Below are 21,170 nucleotides of genomic sequence, written 5' to 3' on the forward strand. Positions count from 1 at the left end.
GATTAGATAACGGATCCGTGACAAGATGCAACGGAGGATGGGAAGCCCGAGGTGATGAAGATCGGTGAAGCAATGCCGTCCGTGAAGAGACTAATAAGTAGAAATCAAGCACTTTTCGGGGCAAACCATACACAAACCCTTTGACTGCCAGCCAGCTGGAGTGATTTATAGGCCCATAGAGACATGAGAGGCCTAATCGCAAGATGCGATTGGCCAAAACTAAAAGCTACGAGACGACTGCAAAGCACTGTACAACCTAACAGGTCTCCATGGACCTGTTAAATGCATTACCGCACAAGCCACAAACATTTCGTGTGACATGCCATAGTTGTTTTCTCGTCTAGCTAGCAGCCGCCCTCCCCTTCGCGAACAAAAGGACTGAGAGGCACTGTTCAATGTAGCCGACGACGACACCTCAGACTGGAAGGCCGACACGGACCTTGGCCTGGGAGAGACCCACCCACGCTCAAACAACAATGATGAGGAAACTCAGGCCGGCGGTCCACCCCCTGCCGCACCGATGCAAACAGCACTAAGGGGCTGAACAGGGTATGCCTGTGACGACGGCTTGTCAACGAAAATGGCACGTACAACGTTAGTTAGGACAAAACGCGGAGCGTTTGCAAAGCGACAAAAAGTTGCTCTCTGTTCGCTATCCCTCAGCGCAACGTACCGAGAGACGCTCAGAGGCTGGACGAACTAAACGTTTCGAGACATTGGGAAAGCTGAGGTGTCGACACTGAAGTTTGGTGAGTAGTTAGGTCTGGAGATTGCAATAGATGTGTTGCCCTTAACAGAAATCAAGGAAGTTTTGTATGAATGCGGCCGACATTATGGTGCGGAGCAGGTTCGAATGTATACGCGCTAACATTCAAATTCATACATCAGGCAACGCTACAGTATCCTAACCAAACTAGATGAGCTTACACTGCTAGAGTCATAGCAAGTCAATGTGAATAACACAGATGATTGCATATGCAGGAGTGCGAGCGGTTGGCGGATGTAGACTGGACACTGTTACATGGGGTGCTCGGCTCGCATACTTGAGATAATGCTATAACGAAAAGACGCTGCGTCGAGAACGCGCGGGCTCCGACGCCGTCGCTCCGAGGTCGGTATCCTCAGTGATCTCGCCGTGATGTCCAACCCAAACGGCTCCTACTTCCGTGGAGCAATGCCGCAGTAGCGACACTGACCAGGGCGCGACCACATGCTGCTCGACCTCTCAAACTTTCGATTGGAAGTACTGTGATGCAAACCAACGTCGCCACGTGTAAAGATTCGTGGTTTTGATTGGTCGGTTTTTCTCCTGTGCGTTGCATTGATTTGCTGAAGCCATGGGTCCAAGCAGACCCGTAAGAAATCTCTGGTAGTGAAAGGGGTAACCCTTTCACTACCAGAGATTTCAGACAACGACGCAGTAATCCAGTCGACATAAAAATCAGGCATTGTACAGTGGTACTCATCTGATCTGATAGTAAAACAATATATATTATTATCCAATCAAATGTCACAGCAGCGAGGTATTAGGCCAATCGCTAGCAAAAACTAACGACTGGTTGGGACCAAAAATCACACTGCGTGCCTGCTAAATCAGCACACTATTCTGCGTCATGAGGCGCATCGAGCAGAGCTACTCCATTAAGAAGAAGTGCGAGGCGCTGGCAGTGATTGACCAAGTCGGCATAAAGGATGCCTCACGTATTCTAAATATCGCCCGAGGCACCCTCCACGACTGGACTAAACAAGCCGAAGCGATTCGTGGCTTTACTGGCAACGCTACGTCGAAGACGCTAAAAGGTCAGGGGCGCAAGGAAATATTCCCTTGCGTCTCTGAGGTATTGACGTACATGAAGGACGTGCGGCGGCATGAACATGTAAGTCTACAACGGTGTTAATTGCTACGGACTGTATATTTTAATGGTTATGTCTATTATGCAGGTTCTGTCTACCGCTGGAATCATAGCGTTCATGTGGAAGATTCAACCGGAGTGGATGACCACCTACTTGAATGAGAAGGAGAAGGGTACGCTCGCGCTCGAGCGCATGGTCCAGCGACTGGCTAATCGGTAATATACTATGATATTTGTTATATTGTTCTGTGTATTGATGTATTGCAATTTGTCTTGTAATTTATGGCTTGACAGCAACGTATTCTCGTCACAGAAGCTCCAATCTGCTAAAACATCTTACGAGGATCTTGAAGAACCACGTGCTGAATTCGCTCTCTCGTTTTGGGCAAAATACGAGGCCTTCGGAGGCGGTGGTGTGCTCAACGTGGACGAAACGGCGATTCTATTCGACATGCCGCCGATCAAGTCGTGGGTTGGCAATGGAAGGAGAGATTCGGCGCGTATTTTGGGCGCTAACAAACACGCAGGCCGTATGATGACAGTTTTGACCGTGCGGGATGACGGTAAGCTTTTCTCTATTTGTTATCATATATGCTATTATGTATTAATGTTGTGTATTCACTGCTAATTTGAGTTGTTAGGAATAAAGTTGCTAATTCTCTTCATTATCCGTGGAGTTCCCGGTGGACGGCTCGAACAGGGCGAGCTCGAAGAATACCCAGAGGGACACTTCTACACCGTTCAAGAAAAAGCTTGGATGGACAGCTCCGTGTAGAGATTATATGTAGAAATGCTATTAAAGTTTGAAATAGATGCACCCGCTGTCCTTCTTCTTGACAACTTTGAATGCCACGTCTCGGAAGAAAGACAGCGGATCGTGGCTGAGGAAGCCAACGCTACGGTGGTCCCATTACCACCCAATAGCACCGCACTGTGTCAGCCGCTTGATGTGGGGGTAATGGGGCCTCTTCTAAACAGTAGTAGTAGATGCACTGGCAGTACTGCTAAGGAAAAGCGTATTCGTGTGATTAACTCAACTATTGCTGCATGGGAGTCTATTACAGCAAGAACTGTAATCCGTAGCTTCGAAAAGGCTATTCCGAGGTATCCGGAGGTAACCATTTGAAATTGAATACCTTTTTTTGAAATTCATATGCATTTATGAACGGTCTCTGTACAATTGACCCACGTTTTGACCAATGACATTTCCTGCCGGATTTTTTTGTCGGGCACAGTGTTCGTCTCTTTACTATGGAGAATGGCATTAAGTGATGCTGGATTTCTGCGTAGTTGTCTGTAACACTTCTACTCCGACATTACGAATTCTCCGTAATATACTTTATAGAGGTGAAACTTATTGGCGATGTCCGCAACAAATTCTCAGCGAGCTAAATCCGCAAATAGAAATTTGTATGGATAAATTTAAGCAGGTCAGCTGTATAGTCCATATCGCATCCAACACGAAGATTTCGGAAAGGGTTGGGGGACCATATATAAATCTCCGAAGGAGAACGCGTGGCTGTCACCAGCCCTTCATTACGAAATCAGCCCCCGAGAAGAGACCATCTCCCTGGGACCATACCCGCCTTCGAGAAGTCGTTTCAGCAGATACAGCGCGAGTTGACGAAGAAGGGCCGGAGGAGATCTACGGGGCTCGGCAACGACCAAAGGTACCTGCCTCCCGGTGAGAATCGACTGCTTTGTTGGTACGTTTATTTTGCCTCGCTGAGATGGCTTACCACTAATAAAATAGGATTCGTTCACTAGCCAGATGAAGCCAATTTGCTGCGTTACTGTCGGCGTCAACGATGTTTGGCTTTTGGTTAGCCCACGGCCTCTGCTAGGACGGCTCTGATGGCCACAACGACAAATGCGACTACTCCGATGACCACAGCGACTGCTGCGACGGCCACGGTGACTGCTGCGATAGCCATGGCGGAACCGCCACTAGCTGAAACAGCAGCTAAGCAATCGGCTGCGGCAAAGTCTAGGCCGGCGGCAAAGTCGACTCCTACAGCTCCCCGATCGCCTTCAGAGGGCTGACGTTGCTCTGGCCATGGTGGACGCGAATCGAGCGCCCAGATCTGTTAGCAAGGCTGTAAGTAGTGGTGCGACGACCAAGCAGAAAGCGGCCACAACCAGGGCTCCTTCGAAGCGACGCAAGAAGGGTACGATGTTGTGATGAGATCAATTTGTTGTACATATACTGACATTTATAGTTGTTACGGATTCTACATAACGGAGGAGACAGCTGATCTTCCGGAAGCTACGGCAGAAGCTGTTCCGGATGCGCGATAGACTACCGGTCGAGATGTAACGGAGACAACGGTGGCAGCTGAGGATACGACTGAAGCAGTTGTTACGGAAGTGCAGCACATACTGCGCGTCGAGTTTCAGAGGTGTCAACCGCTGTTCGGCTTGACGACTTTGACTCGAACAACTTCTTGGATGCACTGCGCGTGATCAATTCTTCACACCTGCTAATACGGATGATCTCAACGATGGAGATGCTGATTGGTTGCTCTCGCTCGACTCGGATGCCAAAAGTGACGAAGAAACGACCTTGCTTGACGAAGACGAGGGCACAGAGGAGGACGGCAGTGTGGAGGACTGCATTGAAGGAGAAAAAGCGATATCGATGGTGCTGCTGCTGCTGAAGCTCCGCTTGAGTTTGTTCTCTTGGACGACGATTTGGATTGCCTTGATACGAACGGATGGGATACATTTGATGCGCCGTTCGGATCAAGTCTTCTACGACGCTGGAACGCTCTACGAGGGACCGTGGAGCCCAATACGCGCAGCGCTGGCATACGCCGTGAATCCCCTGGCAATAGCCTACGTCTTCCATCCGAGGAATGCAGGCAGAAAATTGCACGAGAAACTGGGAACTACCGCGATGAGAGGATTGCCGCGATCTCGCAAAGAATGCGATCACGCGCTCGTGCACGACGGGAGACAACACTGTCGACTATTGTGCTATTGGTGGAGTAGTACAAGGCCAATTTGCCACGAAAGAACCCTACCCAACCCCTCGAGACCGTGCACTGCATCGGTTTGCTGATCGCACGCGCTCTTGAGCCGCGCCGAGAGAGTCTAAGTCGGCTTTGGGCCACCAAGGTGGAGGGAGCATAGTCGCGTGTGATGTTCGGGCAGTCCCTCAGCCGGAACCGCTTCCATGACATCGCTCGCTTCCTACGCTTCAACATCAACGCCAAACTGGCTGAAGTCGGCGATCGCGTGTTCAAGTGTTGTCCCGTTATCCAGGCGCTGTAGACGACGTTTTTCCGGGGGTATCGACTCGGAGCCCGGATCTCCTTTGATGAAGATATGGTTCCCATGCGTCACCGACGTAAACCATTGCGTCAGTTCATGCCCATGAAGCCCAACAGGTGGGGTACCTAGTTCTACATGACGTGCTCCGCCGAGACTGCATTCTGCTCCAGGTACATAGCCCAACTATTACGGAGACCTGTTGCATGAAACGGGTGTCCGAGATTTTGCTAATACGGCGAATCCGTTATATATTCCGAATGTGCCGTACGATATGCTAACGGATTCTGTCTGATGTCTAGTGTAGGCTAGAAAACTACTGCAGGAAGGTGAACGACAAGGAAGTTGCTTTCACCCAGCGAGCTGTCGTCAAGAATCTGGGGCATGCGCTTCGAGGACAACGAGCACAGCGCTTGGTGTGTACGGACAACTTCTACACTTCACTGCCGCTATCACACAAGCTTCTCAGCATGGGCTACAGCCACGTTGGTACCATCCGAAAAGTCCGCAAGGATTGGTGCACGGCCATCGCATTGACGCAAAAGAAATTTCCAAAGCGTATGCCGCGCGGTACATACCGCATTGGGGTGTGGAGAGATCATCCGGAGGTTGTGGCACTAGCTTGGATGGACAACAAACCCGTACGCTTCCTCGGTACAGGGAGTTCTACACAACGAGCGCAAGTAATGCGCCGAGAGCGCGATGGCTTGGTCTCTGTCGTTCCATGTCTGATGCTTGTGCGCAACTACCACCAATCAATGGGGAGGAATGGACCTACATGCTCAATTACGGCTGCAAAGATACTCTAGTCAACAGGCTATTCGGATGCGCAAGTACTACAAAGCGATTTACCTCGGCCTGGTCGATCTCGCCATGGTGAACGCGTTCATAGTGCACAAGATCGCTCTGAAACGCCACAACAAGCTTACCCCGCCTCACGCTGCATTTATGAGGCGCCTACACACCGAACTACTGAGCCAAACTAACAAGACTTTGCGGCTGGAGACGGCATGACGGATCTCGTGACAGAGCCGCTGCCGCGCCACCCCCGCATTCTGGAGACCGAAGCCACGAATGGAACCAAGCGTCGACAATGATTGTGCAAAGTATGCTCTACGTACGCTGGTGCTGGCTTGCGCAGCTGCGAGACGAGCTACTACCGCGCCACTTTCTCGCGCGAGAAGATAGGAAGGTTCACGCCTGCAACAAGCCGCGCCGCCTCGAGCATGGCGGCTCCCTCACCTGCGACCAGGTGTGGCACCAGAGCTGCAAGAATGACACCGTAATTCCCTCACAACAGCAGCACCAAATTAGGTTCGTCAGCATGCGCAGACCGGAGATAGCTGAGGAGGCTGAACAGGAGGAGTAAGAAAGTTAGGTTGGAGGAGTAAATAAATGAAATCCCTCTTTGCTAAATGCTTGTCGTGTTGTCGGTCTCATCGTTGCAAGAGGGAAAACGGTTTTGCAGGGAGATCGCAATTGGGAGTATTTTGGACATGTTCTGTATGGCACATCTCACCGCATTGCCCAATCAAATATCTTACTGAGGCCACGTGGCGCGTGAGAGGGCTTGATGCATGATTTATAATACTCTTTTTTTCGGCATATCGCCATTCATATATAAGGAATTACAGGTTCGCGGGAATAATCTTCGGATTAGAAACGTTAAGAACAACGGTCGAACACAAAAAGACTTGGTCAAAACGACTGTAAAATTGCGTGAAATCGTATCGATTTTGTAGAAATGTGATCCACTGTATATTGGTCAGCAGTCCCTAAAATACGGTATACATACTACAAAAACAAAAAAACAGAATTCAGAAGTCGCCAAGGGTAGACGAGGCTGTAAGCATAAGCAAAATGTGAAACGCGAGAGACAAGTATGGAAAGGGTGGAAATGGTCAAACACAGACACCGGGAGAATCCTGGTCACGATAGTTGATCATACTTGTGGAAGTGCTGGATGTGGCAGAATTTATCGTGCAGTTATCACCCCAGCAATGCAAACATACATCGCGAACCTGAATGAAACAGGGCTAGCGCTGCGGCGCATTTGGTTGGGTCTGCGTCGCTGCAGCGAAGTTCCGCGCCTGAACGGAGTGGCTACGTATGAGCAGGTTGCTTGTGGTGTCCAGCATTTGCGGGCGAAGTGAGGCGAGCGAAACACGATGGGTTCGATAAAGGCACTGGCGCGACCATTTTCTTTACACTCTGGAATAGATGCAGGTAACGCGTTTGCTTTGGGCGCGCTCTGAACGACGACGGTTTCCCTCATGTTGGGGAGGAGAATGATGACGATACAGTGGTGTTAGACGTGTCTACGGTGGGCCTTCCAGCAATCGAATATAATTGCCTTGTTTCATCTCGATGCCCCGTTCAAACTCTGCGAAACGGGTGTGTATTTAGCGACTGCTCCCGAAAATATCACCTCGAAGCAACGTATGTTGTTAGCCGGTTGACCCACGTCGAGTACTCCTAGGTTCTGTCAGCTGTACTGCAAATATATCGCAAGTCGTTCTTCCCTTATCCCAAGATTCATGCGGATCTTTGCGATATTGAAGATGACAGGTTCTGGCGCCCCTCATTTATAAGGTGCACCATATTATTGTTTTTTTCATGTAGTATTCAATGTGAGGAAGAAAACACGTAACCGGGACGATGCCGCTGGTGCAATGGTTTACAAGCGCATCCTGCACTGCATTTTTCAGCGCGCCTCTTGGTGTTCCATCAAATTCGTGACGCTATACTTACTCAGTGGCGGCAAATTCAGGTTCTCCATGATTTTTCTTAATTAGTTCCAGAGGCAGTTACTGAAAAGTCGTATCTGGTTCTGGCAGGCCATTCCCGCGCCCACCCGCTACATGACAACGAATAATCTATTTGAAACATTCAATGCCAGCGCTAACGATACGTGATGCAGGAGATGTTCGACATCAAGTGGCTACTACGGAAACCTGCCGTGATTTGTGAGGACGTAACGGTGGATAACGTAAATCCCACTGCGTCTGTCCGCAATCCGCATTCAACACTAGTGAACATAGTTCGGAAGTTAGTACATGCTAAGCCGTTGGTGGTATACGAGGCCAGCGACGAGCAGATTGTGAAAATTGTTCAGCTGAACTCCTTCCCTGGTGAGTCGAGACGTTTGGCAGAAGCTTCGAAACAGGCTTTTGTGCTGCTGACCAATATCAGATAACGGGTCGGTTGCACGAAAGGCTTCGGCAACGGCAGCGACACAAGGCTTCTGCCATTCGTAGCAACGCAATGAAGTGGTTGTTGTACATGGCTCATCGAATGAAAATGCTAGCTGTGGCGGGGCCGTCAGTATCCCTGCGGGTACATGTGCGTACCGATATTTTGCAAAAATGGGACATTGTCGCCATGTGCACGACGCTGAGTAGCAATAAAACGTATTCGAGTGGGAGCTGATGTCACCGCCTTAAGGGTTGTCATGTACACAAAAAGCATCGAGGCGAAACGGAAGATGACCATGAAACCCTTGGCGTCTCTATTGAGTTACAGTCTACACAGCCACCACCAAGTTTGAATTCGAGTGAGACGGCTTCTGCGAACATCTTCATCGCCACGCACAATGCTTTTGTCGGTGCGTTCTCATCGTTTCATTTCAACGCGCAACAAACTTACTATCAACTAACGACGAAGGGTGCATATCCGCAGCCAGCGATCAAGCATACGACAGGATGAAGAAATGCCCAGACTTGTGAAATGCCACAAACAGGTGTGAGGAAGGTGAGTACTACTTTATAAGCGAAAATGTACCAACACAGAATTTAGGGTAATCTTGAAGTCCCTAATGAAGGTTTCACTGTCCCAAACTCGATTCTACAGCTACATCGCTGCCTCTTTGTTTTCTCAGAACAATATCAACATAGCGGACAACACGAAAGAGGTTGAGAACGCATCGTAATGCGAAGCGTTCAAAATACACTGATCTATCTTGACTTTAAAAATGGCATTTGAAGTATTGTGCACTTCTTGCCAGAGGAGGCCGGCCTGACCGTCTGATTGGCAGGCTATACCCTGTCCGAGGGGCAGTGTGGGTTGTTACATCTCTATGGAGTTGTGGATATGAATTGACCTACATTGTTAGTACGATGGCTGTAGCGCAGCAAGAAGTTGCCTGGAGAACGTACTACATCGAAATTGAGGGTACGGATCACTGACACATACACTCGTCGTTTTACACGTCTTCGCTAATGTACTCTCCTGCGCTGATGACCTCCACTTCGCCGCTGACCTCCTCTCAGTTGTCCTTCTCGGCGTTGGTCTCGTCGCTTTCCTCGCAACTTCAACATCGTTCCATTCGCTTTCCATGTGGTGGGCCTACTTTGGCTCACTACTTTAGCTTACACGTCGCGCTACGTGTATGAGGAAGCGTAGGAGTTTATTAATAATTTGAATTAATTATACTTGAGTCCACAAGTATAATATAAATCAAATAAAACACCAAGTAGCTAGTTGAAGGTAAAATGAGAACTGTATTGTTTGTGAATTGATCTTCCTCCTAAATCTGCTAAAACTGTTTATCATCTATGAAAGGGATGGACAGCGGCTGGGTGTCAGAGCCCCGCTAATATGCACGTCTCTAATTGGTAGAAAGATGCTGCTTTCTACCAATAGAATCTTTGGGTAGGTGTGGACCACTCATTATGGTGGCCCACTTCAATGTATCCATTGGTGTGACTTACACCAAGGTGAGGAAGTATCTAAAACCTTTAACAGATATTTATCTGTTTTAAACCATAAGTGACAATTGTCATGCACAAGTGACTGTTGTCACTTGTGTGTGTAACCCCGTTACACCATCCCCCCGTTAAGCTTAGACGTGTCGGTCTCGACACGTCAATTAATATTGACTGCTTGTCAATTGTTTGTGTTGGGGATTTCCGTGCTCATCCGGAATGAGCACAATCAAGCTGAAGACCGCCATTGCAACAGAGGGTAAGCTCTCTGTTGCTGAGTACCATGCGCGGCAGGGCGAGGTGCGCCGCTACCACGGGAACAAACAACGCAGTGTCTTTGTACGATTCTTCGATGGCGACCGCGTCTGTGCGTCGACATCTCTAAGCGAATTTCTGTTGCTTACCGTGATCGGGTAAGCAAGCGCCAAAGCACTTCGAGTCCTTCTCGAAGCGAGGCAGGTATTAGGAACTCCACGCTGTTGCGGTGGAGGCTGGTGTCCGCACGCCGTGCGCAATGTTCGCCCAGGTGGCGGTGCGTATTAGCAACTGCGACCACAACAGGGATACTATATGTATACCTGACAGTTTCGTGGTCTCCGCGCTAATTATCTAGCACGCGAGTCGTCAGGCGTTGTAGATTACTACAGCGCTCGCACTACCTTCTTGCTGGTAGTGCGTGTTGGGTTTCGTACTCCTTCACCATGTCCGGAACGTCTTCCATCAGGACGTTCCGTGGTTCCCACGTGTCGTGTTGGGGAGGGAAACCTCTCCAACGAATGCGAAAACAATCCGGACCTCGGATTGTTTTCCTATGATCAACAATTCGCTGGACGATCCAGCGAATTTCTCCGCGTGCGTCTCGCAGCGGTGGCGGAGGTGGTGGAAACACGCTCCGATGGTCAACGCCGTGTTGACCTTCATCTCGTGTTGCTCCACGACCAAGTGACGGTCGTGGAGTACTTTCAGAGCGCGGCGGTTGCCGCTCTGTTCCTTCGTGTCCCGGCTGTGGCGGTCTCCCAGACCGCCTTGAACGTGTCGGTCGGGCTGTAGGCCCGACTGTATTAACTGCTCCAGCGCGACTACGCGCTGGAGAGGGTTTCCCCTGTCGAGTCTGTCTCTTCGGGTCAGACGAGCCACTTGGCTCGTGCTGGAAGTATGGCTTTAACCGCCCGACATAAAATGTCGGGTGGAGCCGCATGCTAGACGGTATGTCTAGCGTGTATGCGTTACCGTGGCGTGCCATCACCGTTAATGGCCCGATGAAGCGCGGAGCAAGCTTGCTTGCTCCGAAATCCGAAACTGCATGTTTGGGCAGGTTTTGAGTAGATAACAAAACCAATGAATTCACGTTGAATTCATTTGTGTTGCCCCTGCCAATATTATCGGCGTTCAGCTTCTGTCTATCCACAGAAGCTGCAATCGTGTCCTTGACAAACCGAATTACGGCTTGTCTTTTATTGATGAAGCAATCGCATCCGCAAGAGGCCCGGCCTCTGCGTGGTTCTTCGCGGTGTCTGCGCCCTGCGCAGGCCCGTGGTCCTTGTTCCTTGTGGAGTCTGTGCTCTGCACAGACTCGTTTTCCTTGTTCTGGGGGTCAGCGCAGGGCGTTGGCATACCTCGCAAGCACGGATGTACTTGCGCACCCACTTATACTGGTGGTGCCAGTAGAAGTCGCGCGTGAGAAGGACGTATGTCTTCTCACGTCCGAGATGTCCCGCAGTCGGGGCATCATGATATTCGTACATGATCCTGAATCGCAGGTCATGGTCATTTGGCACGACAACGCGGTCCGCGTTGTCGTCGACTGCATTATAAAGAAGCAGTCCGTCGTGCACCCGATATCGGTGTGCACGCGCACGAAGGTGTTTGGGCAACTTCTGACGGGACTTGTCAGAAGGTGTTGTGCCATAGGCCAGCAAGAGTTTCGCGTCCGCGTCGTGCGCGTACGCGGCCTTCACATCGTCCAACAGAGACGGTGTAGGTTGCTCGATCGCGTGACGTCAATGACATTGACGTCAGCTGCTTCTGCGTAGTCCAGCCGACGTGATAATGCGTCGGCCACTACATTCAATCTTCCGGGTTTGTATTCGACCCGGAAGTTATACTCCGCAAAGAATGAGAGCCATCTCGCCATTTGTTGTGATATGTGTGGCGACTTCACTGCAGTGCGCAGTGATGCATGGTCTGTGTAGACCACAAACGGTCTACTTCCAAGCAAATACACTCGGAACTTTGCGAGTGCGTATTTCATGGCAAGGAGTTCCTTGTCATGCACCGGATAGCTGCGCTCAGCTGGCTTCAGCTGATGCGATTGATAGTAGACGGCACGATCATGGCCCTCGTGATCGTGCTGCATCAACGCACATCCGATCGCGAAATCGGATACGTCGCACACTACGTGAAATGGGCGATCTTGGTCAGCCACTGCCAAGATCGGCGCCTCAGTCAAGCCCTGATTGACTGCATCGAATGCCTTTTGGCAATCGGTTGTCCACTTCCACACAGCTTCGTTCTTAAGAAGTTGTGACAGCGGGCAGATCTTGCCCGCATAATCCTCCACGTACTTGCACAAGTACGTGGCCAAGCCAAGGAACTGCCTCAGTTCCTTCACACTTGAAGGCGTTGGCCATTCATTGACCACTCTGACCTTTCCGGGTCAGGGCGAACACCATTTTTCCCTGCGAGACACCTGAGGACGGGTATCTCGCTCGCACCGAAGATACACTTCTTCAGGTTCGCGTAGAGCTTATGCTTTCGCATAAGCTCAAGTAGATTTCGGAGATGCACCCGGTGCATCTCAATGTTGGTATTCCTGTCCACAGCTCGGCTGTGGATGAATACATCATCGAAGTAGCTCGGTGCGAAGTCGCGCACTGAGCGCAACAAGTGCGTCACGCACCTGTTGAAAGTCGCAGGTGCGTTCTTAAGCCCCTGTGGCATCACTAGCCATTCCCAGAGCATGCCGCTTGGCGTGCTCACTGCCGTGAGAGGGATATCGCTCTCACGCATTAGGATCTGATAGAATCCATCTCGCAAGTCGAGATCACTGTAAACGGTGCTCCCGGCCATCGAATCGATGATAACATCTTTTCGCGGTATCGGCGTCTGCGCCGGTACCGTCGCATCGTTCAGCTTGTTATACGCATGAACGATGCGCCATCCGCCCTGTGGCTTTTTGACACAGAACGTCGGAGCACTGTGCGGGGACTTTGATTCCCGCACTTGTCCTGCTTTGCGACGACTTTCAAAGAAGTCGTCGATTGCTTTTACTTGTTCTCGCGGCAGTGGCCACTGCTGCGTAACACAGTACTTCGTGTCCGGCACGAGATCAATCTCGTGCTGAATGCCCTTATCCTGCGGAAGCTCCGCAGGAATGTCTTCCGGGAGTACGTCTTTGTACTCCCTCAATAATTCGTAATTGGTACTCGACTTCAGCGAGTCCCAGCCTTGTTCCTCGAAGCGCTCTCGCTTCGTCTTCGCACTGAGAGTGTCTTCACTCTCAGTGGTACTTCCCATGAAGAGCTGTCTCAGCTCTTCGCTCTCGCTCTCCGTTCTTTCGCTGTTCGAAAGAACGCAGACTTGCTCGATGCGTCCATCGTGCAAGTCGCGCGTGAAGCGCTTCCAGCTCATGGCTGGAAGCGAAGTCAACTCCGACGCCGTCGTCGGAGGACTAGCGAGTTCCATGTCACGATACTGGAATCCAGTACCGGTGCGCGTCAAGACGCTTAGCGTCTTGACATTCGGCGTCACCGCCGCAGTCTGCCCAGCAGACTGTTCTTGTTGCGTCTCGGTCCCGGACCGAGACTTGCGCAGCGTTTTTCGCTTGCGCCGTCTTCTTGTTGTGCGGAGCCCGGCTCCGCACTGTCGTTCTCCTTGTCCAGGCCCGGCCGTGGACAGTCGTTCGCCGGCGGACCCTGTCCGCGGGCGCGCGGTATCAAGCCCGGCTTGACCGCATGTTTCTTCGTGCAGCCCGGCTGCACGGTAATGTGTTCCTTCGCCGGCAGACGCTGTCTGCGGGCGCGCGATATCAAGCCCGGCTTGATCGCATAGCGCTTCGTCGTGCAGCCCGGCTGCACGACAGCATGCAAATTGCGTCAGTGCGGTACGTTTGCAACCGTCCGCACTGCTTGCAGCGTCAACTCCCGGAGTCGACACGCCTTTGTCACCTCGACGCCATTCATTGGCGGAGTCCCTCATGACCGAGGGTGCGTCGGCTCCCGGAGCCGACGCGTCGTTGTCGACCTGACCTCTTCGGGTCAGGGACTGTCCCTTACACGCTTGAACGTGGGTATTGGTTCCCGGAACCAGTACATCTTTTTCTTCCGACGTCGGCAGCATTACCGACGTGGGTCTCACTTGCGCGCACCCTCACGCACTTCTTGGGCATCCCAGGACAGCAGCATTAAGCGCTGTCTCGACTGGTGAGCCGCGCGCACCTGCTGCTGCGTGCTCTGCGATAACAGGGCCATCGCTCTCTGTTCCGCTGTCGCGGCCGAAGCGCACGAGCGTGTGCTTCTTCCAGTCTATTACCGGATCATGCCGTGCAAGCCACGGCATGCCCATTACTACGTCGAACTTATCGTCCAGGTCCAGGACGATAAAGTGTTCGATAAACACTCGTTGTTTGTACGAGAAGCGCACGTTCACGACGCGCTTCTCAGTCTTCACGATGGCACCTGTTGCCAATCGAACTTCCAGAAGACTTCGAGGTACATTTACATCCTCGAAGTCAAGTCTCGGCAGGCTTCGTAGTCGAACAAATTTGTTCGACGCGCCCGAATGTACCAGAGCGTGAAGAGAGTCGCTCGCTCGCTTCGACGTTACCTTCAAGATGACTAGGTTCGGCCTGTCATCTTGCTTCTTGCAGCGAGATCTGGTCTCACTGGGGGCTGCAGTCCTCAGTGTCGTGTGACCAATGTCGGCACGCGTGACTACATTACCAGTAGGGCGCCCCGCGCCTACTGGATGTTCACGTTTTTTGTTGGTCCGCGGCGATGTCTAGCATCGCCACGACGGCCACCTCCAGGGGGCATGGGAGCTGTGCACTCCCGTGCAAAGTGACCGATCCTTCCGCAACGGAAGCATCGCACGTTACCTCCCTGCTGCTGGTAACCAGCAGTTGTTGCGTTCGAGAGGTCCCTTGGTTCTGGACCTCCCGACCTCGCTACCGGGCGTGGTTGCGACCTCGGCACGTTCGCATGCCGTTTAGCCTGCCGCAGGCTAAACTATTCTTGCATTGCGAGAGTAATCGCAGCTTCGAGAGTACTCGGGTACTCTCGGAAGAGATAGGTCTTCACAGGCCCATCTCTCAGCCCCTTCATGAACGTGACGACTTTAGTCGCCTCGTCTATCGGGTTGGTCACGATGTTCGAGACCAAGTACCGTGCACGCTGCGCGTAAGCATGGACGTCATGCTTACCCTGCTGAAGGTCGAGGAATTCCGCCCTCGACCGGAACTCATTTTGCGGGGGCTCAAACGCTTGTCTGAGCTCCTCTTTGAATATCTCGTACGTGCTAAAGCACGTAGGATCTGAGAGTCGGCGTCCGTACGCCCAACTCCTCGCTCGTCCGCCAAGACATGACATGGCGAACGCAACCTTTGACAACGGGTCGACGGTACGTCGAGCCGCTATGGCTGTGTCGAGTTCGACAAGCCATCGGAGGAGAGGCTCGCCCTCGCTTCCCACGTAATTGCTTACGCTCAACTTTAATGGTTGAGCACGCGGTGTCGTCCCTGACGACGCCGTCACTAAGGAAGCAGCATCGCGCTGCTCCTTCATGATGAATCCCAGAGCAACGCCATGTTGCTCCGTCGGCGATAGCGTACGCAGCATCGTAGCTATCGCCGCCTCCCCAATGACTGTTAACAGTCGTTGGAGGGCCTCCCACCCTGGATCTGACAGGTGGGGGCAGTCCGCGCGTGCAACATGCGTTGCAGGCGTGTTGGAGCTCTCCATAGGCACCTCCGTGCTCATGGGGTTCTCGGCTCCGCGTTCGTACACCCTGTACGAACGTCACGTAGTCGGTCGTTGGACGGACTACAAAGTGCTACCAGGTGTAGTGGGCCTACTTTGGCTCACTACTTTAGCTTACACGTCGCGCTACGTGTATGAGGAAGCGTAGGAGTTTATTAATAATTTGAATTAATTATACTTGAGTCCACAAGTATAATATAAATCAAATAAAACACCAAGTAGCTAGTTGAAGGTAAAATGAGAACTGTATTGCTTGTGAATTGATCTTCCTCCTAAATCTGCTAAAACTGTTTATCATCTATGAAAGGGATGGACAGCGGCTGGGTGTCAGAGCCCCGCTAATATGCACGTCTCTAATTGGTAGAAAGATGCTGCTTTCTACCAATAGGATCTTTTGGGTAGGTGTGGACCACTCATTATGGTGGCCCACTTCAATGTATCCATTGGTGTGCCTTACACCAATGTGAGGAAGTATCTAAAATCTTTAACAGATATTTATCTGTTAAACCATAAGTGACAATTGTCATGCACAAGTGACAGTTGTCACTTGTGACCGTTGTCACTTGTGACCGTTGTCATGCACAAGTGACAGTTGTCACATGTGACCGTTGTCATGCACAAGTGACTGTTGTCACTTGTGTGTGTAACCCCGTTACATTCCACCTCAGCATCACTGTTCTCGCGCACGTTGCATCCCCCTCGAACGCTTCGTTTCGGTTTCGTGGGGTGGCACCGGTGGTTATGCGCTTCGTTTCTTCTACGAACAATCATACATATCGCAATGTCCACCTCGGTCATTCTCACTTCTCATTTGCCTTTTTCCTGTCCGTTTTTTTTTTCTACAGAAGCGGCTGTGGTTGCTGAGATGGCGGTGCGAATCGCATAGCATAATACAGTGTTCGAAGAAGTACAAGCTAACGGAAATTCCCGATTAATACCCTCTACCCAAATAGTACCCTCTCAGAGTAACCCGGTAGTAACCCTACAGTAACTCACGTACCCTACCCTACTGTGATGACCAGTCATCTTGTTACTCTTCACTTCACTACAGAACGCAGCCCCAGCCATTCACTAGCGCTGCCTGCACACGTTCGCAGCACCCCAACACCGCCTCATTCGGCAAAATGCCATCAAGAATCCCCATCAGCAATTGGCGTAAGCAGCAGGTTCTCCGCTGGATCGAGAGCGAAGGCGGCCAAGTTCCTACCCGAGCCATTAGGCACTTCCGTGCGCAGGGTTTGAAGCTGGACGGTGGTAGCGTGCGACGGTGGTGGCGCGACCGTGAGAAGCTGCTACCAGCAGACCCAAGCATGCGCCGGCTTCCAGGTGGTGGTCGGCGTCCCCTTTCGGCTGCCATGGAGGACGCCCTGTACGACGAGATCGTCGCCAAGCGGCTACGGAAGGAAAAGGTTACGCGCGCCTGGATTGGTCACATGGCCAGGGTGATATATGCCTCTCACCACGACGACGACGCTGTGTTCGGTGGGTTTGCAGCCTCCCCACACTGGATCACCGGCTTCATGCGCCGCTACGGCCTCTCCTTGCGGCGACGCACGAACCTCACCACCCTGACGGACGAGACGCTCGTGGAGCGCGCGGTTTCCTACATGAAGTTCCTACGCAGCGCTGTCCCTGCCATGGACTTGAACCGCACCATCCTGATGGATGAAACGGCCGTGTACTTCGAAGATGCGCGCAACCAGACTGTGGACATAACCGGCAGTCGCCACGTTGTGGTACGCTCCACGGGGTTTTCGTCCATGCGCATTACGGCGGTGCTGGCTGTATCGGCCACGGGCAGAAAACTTCCACCTCTTTTGATTTGGAAAGGCAAAGCCTCACCCACTTTTGCTAAAATTGGTGGGATGTACGTGGCTCATCAGCCGCGCGCATGGGTTGACAGCACGTTGCTCAAGCGCTGGATTGATCTGGCTTTTCCGCTGGTCGACATGCGCGCAGGAAAACATCTGTTTTGGGATTCGATGCGCGCTCACATCTCCAAGGATGTGAAAGCGAAATGCGCGACTCGCAAGATCAACTTGTGCGTCATTTCTGGGAGCCTCACGCCCTAGGCGATATTGGTATCTACAAGACGTTCAAGGATCTACTCTACATGTAGATCAACGCCTGGAAGGAGAGCGACAAGGTCGAGTACACTCGCTTCGGCAACCAGCGCATGCCGGTGGTGGCTGTGGTTTGTGAGTGGGTAAGGAAGGCATGGCGCGACACTGACAGCAACACTGTCATTAACTCAGTCTCTGCTGCTGGGTTTGCAGACAGCTACCTGGACTGGCACGTTGCGAAGCACGACGTGTATGGAGAGCAATTCTGTACAAGCTGGGAAGCCGCTGACGAGGACCACGAGGATATGGACGACTTTAACCTGGACGAGCTGCACGACGCTCTTGATGATGCTGCACTGATCGACGAGTAAGCTAAGGTAGCGATGTAACCTTTTGATAATACAGAGTAACCTTTCGAGATTTTGGGAGGGGTACTATTAAATAGTGCCCGGGGTATTATTCCGTAATTTCCGTTATATGCTTCTGTAGCATCCCCCTACTGCGTGATTCGTGGACACGCACGTAGCAACGCAGCCTTTTGTTTAACTTGTTGAATTTACCCGCAGCATGGACGAGGTCGCCACGAAAAGAAGGAAATCGCCCGCATCCTGATTCCCATCACTGCATTTGTCGCGATCCACGTATGTACCGAAGCAACCAGGGTAAATGTACATGTGAGTGTTAGGCATCAGTCATTTAACAACTGACGCCTGCACTGCACCTTTCTCTAGGAAGTTCATGCTTGTCTCGAAGGACGGATATCCCCGATTAATCCCTTGTCGTAGCCCACCAGGTAGCGTCTTAAGCGCCCACAACTAGCGTTTCGCTCAAAGATTTTCACAATATATGTGATTCCCTTGTACACTTTTTCCAATGCGTTACCGAACACAGTGATACAACTAGCTTGTACGATTGGAGTCTTGCTCCTGCTGGTAGACTTCTCCAAGAAATGGGAATATAGCTCTCAGGATGGATGTCATGGCCTTCAAATACCTACTCCGACTGTTACGAAGTGGAAGAAAATAGCCCAGTAAGCGATACGACAGCAGCTACGGATATGTGTTTGGTCTCATGGCATAGCAGCTGTGCATCATCGACTCCTTACGCTGCCACGCCAATCTTGCCGATTCCACGGGACTTGAAGGGTACAACGTTATTGCGCTGGTGGTACCGCCAAACCTGACAACCATTCTGCAACTACCTAATGCAGTCATCAAACGAAGCTACGAGGAGTATTGCAGAGACAACAAATACCTCAGTAAAGCTCTGAAGGACCCTCAACTTCAGATGAAGGCGTGCAACGCTAAGGTACCTCGCTATGCTGGAGCGGCGGAGTGGACGTTAGACTATATGGGTTTGTGGACGCAGCCAGCATCAAACAAACATTTACAGTATGTGGACTGGTGAGCAGACAGGAGATAAACTTGAGCAAACTACAGTCACCTGCGAAAGCAAAGACCCGTTACAATACACAAACATGTGAGCTGCGTATAGATGGGCTTGACGCTACGCCGGTTGCATATAAGGACCAAGGTTAATTTGCTCAGTCAGATTCCATGACCTACCACCTACTTCAGTTTCGGACATCAGCGGTTGGTTCCACGTATAACACATACGCCTTGTAAACAAATAGGACCCAGGTGCACTGTCATATTCGTCTAAAGCACGTATGCCTTATATGCGGGGTAAGACGGTAGCCTGTAAACAAACTACGTTTTTACAGGACGTTTTAGGTTGTGTGAAAATCTGACTAAAAATCAATGAGTGATTGGTATTTTGGTCACACGACCGGTAATCGCCAGAAGACCCACTTGTCAATACAAACCCAATTCTGGTCCATACGGTACAGACTGCCGTTCTGATCTGTCTGGGTGTACATCTTTCCCAGGCGTAGTTCGTCAAGTGCCAGACCAAATCCACCCAGTGGAATTTGAAATCCATGAAGATCACGCCCGAATTGTTTTTCCTGTTAGAAATATCACCTGCCGCATCTTGTAAAAAAAAAGACTGAATGCAGGGAGTGGAAGCAATGTTGCTGGTGCGCTTTAGTTCCCAAGTGGCATGTCTTGCATGTTAATCACCATCACGTGGAATCACAGTGTGTGACGTAGAATGAGCGGCAGTGTTCCGTCTAGGCAGCTTGTAGAATGCACATGTGTGACGCTCTTTGCAAGAAAGACTGGCAGTGATACTTCCGCAGGCACGCCCAAAATTTACATGCGGCTTTCACGCGGGAAAGCTTTCAGGCTTGCTTTGAGAGATGAGAACGCACATTCAATCGGGGCCAGCATCTGGGAGTAGGTTTCTAATCTCAGCAGAGCAACAGAGGCAAACTCATCTTCTTGGAACACTTACTCCACACCGCAGTGGCAAGGAGCGTTGGCGAGCACGAGCTGAATGTCCGACAGCGGTAACTCACTCTGATTCCTGACGTGGTGCAACAGATTGTGGGTGAAGTCGTTCGTATTGGCAAACTTGTTGGGGCCGAGGCGCGTCTCATGGTACAAGACCCCGTACTCGCTAATGCAGGCAGTCACGTGCACCCGCAAATGAACGTTGGTGGCCTGAGCTACAGGCGGAGTCCTAGGGCGTTCGCGCTAAATCGTGTGGCAGTGGTGCGACAGTATCTCGGATTCATGCGCGCCAAACACAACCCCTTCTTGAAGTTTGTGTGACCTCCATTTTCGCATAAATTATAGTGTCAGCCATTATAATACACATTGAACAAATCCATTAAGCATCATTTTAACAAAAAAGATTAGTACCCTGCATATATGCTCTTCGTTTAGTCGCTTTGTGCGTATAACAAGGTTGCTATGCGTTGAGAAACGAAGTGGCCACGACAAAAGATCGCAATTTGTTCGCGCCGCAAACGCCGTGTCAAATTTGGTAGTCATCAGCATGATGCACTTTGTAGTGACACAAAGTCCCCTTGCCTACCTCATGAGCTTGATCCAATCAAATCAATTATAGGTTCAAATTCATTAATAAAAGCTGAACTTTTTTTTGTATACTTAGTTTCGACAAAAAATGTGTATCAATCGAGAGCGGGTATTCAACATGGGCCAGGCGGAAATCCACCACGGTTCACGAAGTGAGTGCTCGCGAAGCGCTATCGCTGACCCCTGGTTTGTATAGCGAGCACATCACGGTAGCGGTTTTGGTGCGGGTGGATGGTCTCGCTCTGCACCCGCATATTGTCGTCGAGGGACAAATCGGCGGGGAACTTGAGAACGAGGTGAAATCATACGTTTCCTCGCACACCGCTACCTGATCTGTGCAGGAGAACACCTGAATCTATCAAAG

General features: G+C 51.1%; 2 protein-coding genes across 2 annotated transcripts; both read left to right on the top strand.

The window, feature by feature from the left end:
* Positions 1–1,613: 1,613 nt before the first annotated feature.
* IUM83_18386 (uncharacterized protein) lies at positions 1,614–2,628 on the top strand (the record flags this gene model as incomplete). Its single annotated transcript, XM_067943382.1, has 4 exons — positions 1,614–1,877; positions 1,942–2,069; positions 2,148–2,416; positions 2,495–2,628. The coding sequence occupies 4 exons, from the start codon at positions 1,614–1,616 to the stop codon at positions 2,626–2,628; spliced, it is 795 nt and encodes a 264-aa protein (XP_067784883.1).
* Positions 2,629–17,156: 14,528 nt separating this feature from the next.
* Positions 17,157–17,873, top strand: IUM83_18387 (DDE superfamily endonuclease, CENP-B-like; the record flags this gene model as incomplete). The annotated part of the gene is made up of 1 exon (XM_067943383.1): positions 17,157–17,873. The coding sequence occupies one exon, from the start codon at positions 17,157–17,159 to the stop codon at positions 17,871–17,873; it is 717 nt and encodes a 238-aa protein (XP_067784884.1).
* Positions 17,874–21,170: the final 3,297 nt, after the last annotated feature.

The sequence above is a fragment of the Phytophthora cinnamomi genome, assembly GCF_018691715.1.
Source record: "Phytophthora cinnamomi strain GKB4 chromosome Unknown Contig84, whole genome shotgun sequence".
NCBI lineage: Eukaryota > Oomycota > Peronosporomycetes > Peronosporales > Peronosporaceae > Phytophthora > Phytophthora cinnamomi.